Raw genomic sequence first — 10079 nt, 5'->3', positions numbered from 1 at the left:
TTGATACGTGTTATTAGGTTGTTTATGTTGTTTTTTTTTTGGGAATGTTATGAATAACCAAAATGGCCGGTGGGAAAGAGGTGGAGGCAGGTAGGATTTACCGAATATCCCCTCCGGCTAAACTAGTGGGTGGTACTAAGTTTACAATTGGGACCACACAAATGGAGTTCTCCCATACACAAATGGGACTGTCCCATGCTTTAAAAGGGGGGCTTAATAATGTATTATTTTTGTCTAAATCTCGCTCTACGTGTATTTCCTGTTTGATGTATTAATGTATTATTTTTTCTCTAATGTAATTTTGTTTTTCCGTTGTAATGATATCAATAAAAGTACTCTTATTGCAATTGTTATGCAAAATTTTAATGTTATTAAGTTATTATCTCTTATATTCTAAGCTTATTATGATATGCTAACCCTAAATCTAATCATTTTCCCTCTCATTTTAACCTTAATTTAATTCAAAAATAAAATGTTAAAAAATACCTCAACAAGAATCGAACACATGACCTTTAAGAATTATTTGATGCATTTGCCACTAGGCTACATCAATCAATCAAACATAATTTGGTAATCCACATGTAATAAATATAAAATCAATGCTTAATTTTGTTTCAATAGAAATCAACCCCGTTTTTTTTATACAACTCCATTTTTTTTTATGTATTAGACATTCAATTTATTTTTATACAAATCTTTTTTTTTTTGTTTAAATAGAATTCAATTCATTTATTTCCTCTCATTTTTTCTTCCGGTTTTTACATTAATTAATTTTCCATTGGATTTTTGCAATATTCAATCCCAAATTAATTTAAATAAGATGCGTTATATAGATTTGCATTTGAATTATATCTCTTATCTCTTATATCTCTCATCTCTTATATTATAAGCTTGCTAACATAAGCTAACCTTAAACCTAATTCTTTTCCCTCTCGATTTTCCTATCTTTTTATTGTAGCTTTATATTTAAAAAAATACAAATTTGTCTACAATGTCGAACTTGCATTTGCTTATAATAAATCATTTCAACCACTAGAGCATGTGCTTCAATCGTGATAAAGTTAGGAATTCTAATATATTAACCCTGTTTTTCAATAAATTTGAACAACAACATCCCTTATCTCTTATCTTATAAGTTTGCTAACATAAGTTAAACCTAAACCAATTATAATTTTTTTTTGGGATATGACGAAATGTGTATATGATTTTTCTTGACAACATAAGTTAACCATAAACCAATTATAAAAAAAATTTGGGATATGACGAAATGGGAATATAATTTTTACACGTCCATTACAAAAAAATATTTATTCAATTTTTTTAAAAAAAATTAACAAAGCATGTCTCATTTTTTTCTTTCTTCGTTACCACTATTCTTTTATGCCAAACAAATCATAATTCAATTTAAGATCACACCGTGAACTTTTAATATTTAATCAAAATTTAAAATAAAGAGTAAAGATAATCTCATAAACATGTTAAGATATATCTTTCGTCGCCGGTGTTTTCACATGGTCAGTTGTATGTTGTAACTTCAAGAGTGACTTCTAGAGAATGATTAAAGATTCTGATTATCGACAAATACAGTGAAGATGCAAATAAAATTTCTAATGTAGTTTATAAGGAAGTATTTCGTAATATATCATAATTTCAGTTGTATGAAAATTTATCCAAATTTATTGTTGAACTAATGGTTAATGTTACTCCAATTTTTTATATACCTTTTAATCAGACTCGTGCGTTCACGGGTCGAAAGTTCTAGTTATTATGTAATTCTGCTTCACTGTCATTCTGCCATTCTGCAACGCCATGTTCGCAATCTACGCAGTGAACGGTGTGGTAGTTTGCCCTCTACGCAGTTCGCTGTCTAGATAGCGAACACACTCAGGACAGAATTCTCCCAAAAAACATTTAAATGATGTTTTCATAAAAAAGAAAAATTAAAACCATAATAAAATAGCAAAATATCACTTTATATATATATTAATTTGAGTAATAATGCACATCTCTTTCTTTAACCATTTTACATCAAAAAAATCAAAATCTGGTTAAAGTTGTTGGGTTTTTGTATGTTGGCTACATTTTGCAAAAACATCTTTTAGCCAAGTGTTGAGACATATGTGCATACATCTAGTGACTCATCCTAAACATCCAATCCAGTAAAGAAGGTGAAGATCTCTTCAAATCCATCTTCCCAGCAAGAATTGCATATGAAACTGGTCGAAAATCGTAGATCCACAGCTTGAGATTCAATTTTTCTTCCAAAATTCCGAACCAGAACACAACATACTCTGTTTTTCTTAAATAGATCACGCAGCTGCGCCACGGCGCAACCCTTGCGCCACTGCGCAATTTGGCAGTTATGATCTTGCGTCATGCGCAGCCCTTCTGCGCCATGGCGCAGCCAACAGGGAAATAATAGCTTCTGAAACTTCGAATTGCGCCACGGCGCAGACTCACTGCGCCATGGCGCAGCCTCCAGAGACTCACCTTATCTTCAATTCTTCTTATTGAACCATGGTGCAGACCCTCGGCGCCATGGCGCAGAGAACAGAAATTTTCCAACTTTTGCTTCCTTGAATTGCGCCATGCGCAGACCTTCTGCGCCATGGCGCAGATGACAGAAATTCTGGTCCTCCTGAGAAGCTGAATTGTGCCATGCGCAATACTCCTGCGCCATGGCGCAGGTTTATGCTCAAAACTTCCAATCTTGCTTGCACAACACTCCAACTTCAATTTGACCTTTTATCCACTGATTGTGATCAATTTTGTTACATTATTACCTAGATTTCGCCTTAAATTGCTCAAATAACATGTACAAATGAGGATTTATCAATAGGCTTAAAAGAAAAATGTAATCTTTCATTTGAAACAAAAGAATAAAGGAAGAGAGTATGAATGCAACATATATCCATACCATTGAATCAATTACATCACAAAAACTCAAATTAGATGTATGATACAAGTTTACATGTAATATATTACAAACATTTGAAAAAGAAAAAAAGAACAAATCTAAAAAATAATAATCCAATTCCAACTTAAGAAACACCAAATGTAACTCTCCAAGAGAATGAGTTCTAGTTGCATTTAGAAGGTGCAAATCCAACAATGTTATTAGCCAAATCAAATTCCCAAAGATGATTTTGTTGCAAAATATTACCAATAACAGAAGCACCAGTTCCATTTATTGGCACAATTCCAATACATTTCATCATTGGTCCAACATCAATGATGTAACTCTTCACTGGTGGCTCAAACCTTGCTCCTCCAGAAAAATGAAAAGCTAATCTTGGCACAGTACTTTCATCAAAACCTTCACTATCAAAGCAAAAATCCAAAATACTAATACTCTTATCAACCCTTTTCACATTTTTCAAAGATTTTTCCAATGCGCTGACAATCGGATCATAAGCTTCGACAACAAATGTTGCTAAGGATGTTCCTGAGTCAAGTATCATACCTCCTTGAGTATCAAAATTCCAAACCTTAGGTGGGATTTTCAACATTTGATCGGCGATTGAGATGCCGATCACATTCACACCATAAAATGGTGGATAAATTAAAAGCTCTGTTTTTTTCATTTTAGTTAACACTTTTTCTTTTGGTGTTCCAAATGTTAGGTAGCTTGAAACATCTTTGTGACTCAAATGGTCAACAAGACAATAGGAGAATTTTGCACCATATGCTAAACCTGCTTTCTCAACAAATGAATCTTTTGCCAAACCTAAACCTAATATTCCACCTGTGTCTTCAGTGAATGATACACTATTAGCCATTGATTGTGTGCATCCAATTGTTAGATTTTGAAGCTTTCCTTTCCTTCCATTTGTTAGGTTTACTGTTATTGTGTCAGTGCCAAAGAATCCAGCAGCAGATGATCCATCAGCATAGCTGTCAAAGATAAGATTTTTAAGAAAAAACAATAATTGCACATATGCTGACAAAATAAAATAGTAACATAAGATATTTTTGTGCTTGAATGTGTCTATCCTAATTCCTAAATTATTAAAATGTGTATTTCGTTAGTTAGTTTGATCCTCTTTTATGTCTTTATATTGATCGGTTTAGTCTATAAAATTATTAACAAAAGACACACTTGAAAATATTTTTGTAATTTCAATATATTCAAATACTATAATCACAAATTCAGATTCCTTGCATGTTTGGATTATCCATGCTCACACATTTAAAATTAACATATGCATCAAAAGATCAAACAACCACCAGTATCCCTATGGCAGAATTCCCTTATGGCAGGGAATCTGAATTCATACGGTGACAGAGTCTCACACATTTAAATAACGAAAACACTACTCCCTTCGGCCATTTCTATAAGTAAAAATTTTCTTTTTAGATATACATCGGTTATTCATGAATCTGAAAAGTGGATTTTACTTATAAATATAGCTAGAGGAGTATTTTTCTAAAACAATTTATATCATAAGAAAACACATCATAATTGAAGAGAGTTGGTTTAGTTCTGATTGGAAATAATAAATATGAAGGAAAAAATAAAACCTAGATGTGGTTGTCTAGGTGAACATAGTAAAAGGTTGGGCTAATTGCAGGCACAGATTTAACAAAGAGAGTAGTGTTCCTACATGCCATAGATGAAGAAATGTGGGACATGTGATGCTACCTACCAACATTAATTCTCATTTATAACCAATGGTTGGATGCTGGAAAGAATGGTTGCTGGGTCATCTTTTTGTGCTTATGTCTGTGTATTAAGTACTTTCTAATTAAGGCTTATGTTTTTTATTTTTGAATTTTAAAAAAAGAAAATAAAAGAATCAAACACATTTACTATCTCTTTGATTAATGATGACTATAAACAGGGTTTTTATTAATGTACCATCACTCCTATCAGAACTTTAAATGCTTTGCTGACTAAAAATTTAGTGCACATTTATTTTGGTAATGCATAGTGGAAAATTTAGAAGAAATGCAAAAAAAATTACAGATTTGTTTTGGTATTCACAATATTTTCTTTGCAGCCCATTTCTTGCAATGAGTCAATATTGAATTGGGCCCTTATAAAAAATGTTAGAGATCTTGTTTTCCGTCCTAACTACTTCTGGCGCGCTCTACAAGTTTTTATTTTTACCCTTTCACTATTTAAGTAGTGGACGTTATAAAAAAATAAATTTGATATGGTTTTTTATTTGTATATCCGCTACCTAAGTAGCGAACAAGGGTATTTTTTACTTTTGTAAGGCTCGCAAAAAAATGAGTAAGGTGGCAAAATAAAATAACAAAATGTTATGGATTAATTTGAATATCATTTTTGTAGAGATTGAATTGGGCCGCAAAGAAAGAGAAGGTATTGTTATTATTGTGCAACTAACAATATCATTTAAAAGAATCTAGGTTCCCCACATCCAGATATATGATTTATTTGTTGTAGACTATTAAATTTAGAGAGAGAAAATTTAACTCTCTAAATCTAACCGTCTAGAATCAAATGCATCATAAAATCAACTTTGAAAATTACAAACACCAACCTTATAAATTTGGAAAATGCTAAAGCTTGTTAAAATGACCCTATAAACTAGGGTTATGTTAACTTGTGCCCTAAGGACACATGTTAAGCTACCTAAAAATAGAAATATAACACTTAATGATAGAAAACATTTAATGTTTAGATAATTGAATACACTACAAGTTCATTAAATTTTTTCCACATTTATCTTCTTAACATGTGCCCTTAAGGGCACAAGTTAACATTCTCCTATAAACTAAATGAAAACCTTTGGATACCATAGAGATAGTGACTAGAGTAATAATGCCATGAAATGCTTAAATTTAAGCCATGCTAAAAAAAGGAAGAGAATAATATTAAAATGCAACTAAACTCAAACCATCTCTATTAGTAAAAGAGACATGTTCCAAATATTTTGGCTGATTTTAAAAATGAAACTCCACTACTCAATAAATTAAATGCTCTTTCCCAACTGTCTTAATTTGTCATCTCCCTTTCCCACAAAAACAGAAGCTAACTGTGAGGTCCAAAAAGACAGCCTTTAATTTCTCTTCTCTTTTCTCTCTCACATGCCCAATTCATTGGAATGAAAACACTTTCTTTCCAAAATAAAAAAGAAAAAATAAAGAACTTTAATTGACATTTTTTATAAAATTACTCTCTCATTCCACAATAATCATGGCACTTGATCATTTCATACAAGTTAAAAAAAAATAATAAATAAAAGATAACTGGGTTATCCAATTATCCTTTCTTATATATATATGAGTACATTTCTATTTTTATAAATATAAAGTGGTGAATATTTAAAATGACAGGGGTAATTTTGCAAATGTGACAATTATTAGGAAGTATGTTTCTTTCTGTTGAAAATTTCATCCCATTGTTCTAATATTTTTCTTCTTTAAAAAAATCCTATTAATTTTCTTGCAACAAAAAGCTAAAAATTCAAGAATAAAACAAATAAAAATTAAATTTCACAAACACCCCACTCAACATTAAAATTAAAAATTTTCCAAACTTTTTTTTTTTTGTCAAATAGTCTAATAGTTAAAATTTCACATTTTTTAAAGTAAATAAATGGGAGTACCAAGATTGGAACCCTGATCTCTGCAATAACATGCAATGTCCATGCTAACTGAGTTATACTTACGGGAACAAATTTTGCAAACACCTACTAAACATTAAAATTAAAAAATTTCCAAAACCCAACAATAAATAACAACAAAAGGGAAATGAATTTACAAACCTGATATCATAAAGGCAAGGATCAGAAGGACTAGGACATTCTTGAAGAGAGTAAACAGCACTTAGATCCTCCTTACAAGTTTTAGATGCACAAGAAACTTGTTTAAATGTATGAGATTGATGTGGACAAAACACACCATGACAAGGATTATTAGTACCAACCCTTCTTCTCCTTTTTGATGTTCTTGTTCTTGATTTTGTTCTTGTTCTTGTTCTTGTCTTGGTATGTGACCCTCGACTTCTATGTTTATGTCTTCCACCACCATGACCATGGTTACTCTTATGAACCTTTTTCATACAATTAAACCATGTTAAATCATTTCCTGTATCAGCAATAACCCAAAAACTTTGTCCTGGTGTTCCAACTTCAACATCAACAAAATACTCACCAAGTTTTTCATCTCTTCCTGAAAGCATTGGTAATTGAAATTGTGGTTTCATTTCAATGTTTTTTCTTCTACTTAATCCTTGGCTTTTTCTTATCATTATTTCATTCATCCTTTCTCTTCTTTGTAAATCTCTACTAAGGAACCCTTTTACAGCTTCAACTTGATCTACATCATCAACAAATCTAGAATCATGTCTATGCACAAGTTCTAGACTCATTCTCTCATCTTCATCCTCACCTTCCTCCTCATTGTTCAAGCTATGAACAACAATGATTTGAATCAACAAAAGGGTCATTAGAATTTGAGTAATCCATTGCATCCACTTCTTATTCATTTGCATATATTAATGAAAAAAAATGAATAATAGAGATAGATTGAGAGATATTAGATAGATTGATATTTGTTCTTGTTCTTGTTTTTGGAACCACAAAATGAAATGGAATAATGGGTTGTAAATGAAATTGTGAACAAGAGGGTGAAAAAAAAAAGAGAGAGAAAAAAGAGGCTAGAATTTAGAGGGAGTTTGTGTTTTGCTGGTTTTTGTCGTTAGATTGGTACAATTTAGAGGTGTGTGTGGGGGGGTTGGAAAACAAAGTAACAAATATATATAAATAAATGTTGTTAGATTTTTAAGAGGAACAAACAAAAAGTGTAGGACCTTTGTTTTTTCAACTTTCTTGTTAAGCATCTATTGTATCCTTACTCATATTTCTTGATTATATGTGCAAAAATAACTATACTTATGTTGGTGTAGGAAAAATGAAGTAGTATTATTATGTTTGAGGTGAGTCTATGGTGTAAAAGTGAGATTTTATTTTTATTATTAAATCAATAAGTTTAATTATTGGATAATATGTAACATCATGATTGATCTAATGTAAGATTTATCGATCAAATGCTAAAAATAAGGGGAAATAGTCATTTTAGTCCCTGAATGTACAATTCGCTGTCATTCTGGTCCCTGACTGAAGAAAAAATATAAAATAGTCCCCGACTCTACAATCCGTTAGTCACTTTAGTCTCTGACGTTTAAAATGACCGTTAACCTTACAAAAAAAGACTGATGTGGCATTTTTTTGGGGACACGTGACACGTTGACTAGGCATTAGTTGGACATGTGGCCTGATGATATGGCGAGGGACCAAAACGACAATACGAGGGACCAAAATGACAATATTTTTTTCTTCTTCATTTCTTCATCTTTTCTTCCTTTCATCCTTCTTCATCTTCTTCACCTTTTCATCTTCATACATTCATCAATAAGACACAAAATTTTAAATCCAACTTTTAAAAAAAAATCATCAATAAAAAAATTACAAAATCTTCTAACAAAATCCCTAAATCTCAAAAATTTTAAAACGACTTTGTCTTTTCTCTCAGTTCAATATTCCATTTCAAACTAGTCAATTGCTTTCCTCTACAGTGAGTGATTACATCTTAAATGGTCAATGGAATATTCCACCTCAGTTATCTCAGGCGTTCGACAATCTTACTTCAATTGTTCATCAAGTTATAATCCCCATGGATCAATCTCAAGACAAACTCTTATGGAAACATTCTGATTCTGGGGATTTGGAGCTCAAGGAAGCTTATCAATTTAAAATGCAACAGTATCAGGACTTGCATTGGGCAAAAATCATTTGGAGTCCTGATATACCTCCATCTAAATCTCTTTTGGTCTGGAGACTTATGCATGATAAGGTGCCAACGGATGAGAATCTCATGCTTAGAGGTTGTTCAATTCCCTCTATGTGCAATCTTTGTAATAATCATGTGGAATCCTCTTTTCATATTTTCTTTGAGTGTGAATTTGCAATTAAACTCTGGTCTTGGCTTGCTAGGTGCTTAAACTTGGTTTTGCAATTCACATCAATGGAGGACATATGGAAACTTTGTGATTTGAATTGGTCTCCTCAGTGTAAAGTCACTTTGACTGCGGCAATCATTAATTTGTTGAACACCATCTGGTTAGTAAGAAATCAAGCAAGGTACAATAATGCGGTTATATCTTGAAAATCTGCTATATCCATGATCATAGTTGATACTTCTTTGACTGGTAACAATACTAGTAAACTTTCTTCTAATGCTATCAAAGATTTTATCTTTTTGAAGATGTTTAGAATTACTATCCATCACCCAAAAGTTCCAGTTATCAAAGAAATATACTGGCAGCCGCCTTTGTTAAATTGGATAAAGTGCAATATTGATGGTGCTTCTTGTGGAAATACAGGTAATGCTTCATGTGGTGGTATTTTCAGGAATCATGAAGCTGATTTTATTTATGGATTTGCTGAGCCCTTTGGTGTTGCATCTTCTGTTTTTGCTGAGCTTTGTGGTGCTATGAGAGCCATTGAAATTGCTTATCAGAAGAATTGGAGATCTCTTTGGTTAGAATCAGATTCAACCATTGTAGTTTCAACTTTTAATAATCCTTCTAAACCTGTTTCTTGGGCTTTAAGGAATAGATGGAAAAATGTTTTGTTCATGATCAGTCAAATGAATTGCATTGTTACTCATATTTTTAGAGAAGGAAATCAGGTGGCTGACCTTATGGCTAATCATGGTTTGTCCTTAAATTCCATTGTGTATTGGAATGATACTCCTTTGTTTATTAGTGACTGTTTTGATAAGAACAAACTAGGAATGCCTAGTTTTAGAATTTGTCGTGCTTAATGGAGTTTGGTTTGGCCCCCTCCTTTTGTACTTGTTTTATTATCTCTCTTTATATAATGTTTTGGTGTGGTTAGCTCTTAGCTTCCACCTTTTGATTAAAAAAAAAAAATATCCCACCAAACCCAAAACACATAACAATAGATAATCATAATATTGTTCCTCTTTTCCAACTTTCATTCTTCTCTTTGATTTTTCCTCTTTTCTCAAATGAATTCACTTCACCGCTCTCAGCTACGCCAAATTGTCCAATGTCCCGACGTGCAAGTCTCACGCGCACGCCACCA

At 32.0% G+C, this 10079-nt stretch overlaps 1 protein-coding gene across 1 annotated transcript; it reads right to left on the bottom strand.

Annotated features, from left to right (window-relative positions):
- Positions 1 to 2895: 2895 nt before the first annotated feature.
- LOC123893863 (aspartic proteinase NANA, chloroplast-like) lies at positions 2896 to 7908 on the bottom strand. The gene is made up of 2 exons (XM_045943680.1): positions 6735 to 7908; positions 2896 to 3894 (listed from the first exon to the last, which is right to left on the bottom strand). The coding sequence occupies exons 1-2, from the start codon at positions 7460 to 7462 to the stop codon at positions 3081 to 3083; spliced, it is 1542 nt and encodes a 513-aa protein (XP_045799636.1). The 5' UTR covers positions 7463 to 7908; the 3' UTR covers positions 2896 to 3080.
- Positions 7909 to 10079: the final 2171 nt, after the last annotated feature.

The sequence above is a fragment of the Trifolium pratense genome, linkage group LG7 (assembly GCF_020283565.1).
Source record: "Trifolium pratense cultivar HEN17-A07 linkage group LG7, ARS_RC_1.1, whole genome shotgun sequence".
In the NCBI taxonomy this organism is placed as follows: Eukaryota; Viridiplantae; Streptophyta; class Magnoliopsida; order Fabales; family Fabaceae; genus Trifolium; species Trifolium pratense.
This window is presented reverse-complemented; position numbering and strand designations above follow the sequence as displayed.

Bases quoted from the DNA above. Each gene is read 5' to 3' on its own strand.
- LOC123893863 (XM_045943680.1), bottom strand. From the start codon at position 7,462: ATGCAAATGAATAAGAAGTGGATGCAATGGATTACTCAAATTCTAATG. The intron at 3,895-6,734 runs GTTTGTAAATTC...TATCTTTGACAG, and splicing joins CCTTGCCTTTATGATATCAG to CTATGCTGATGGATCATCTG.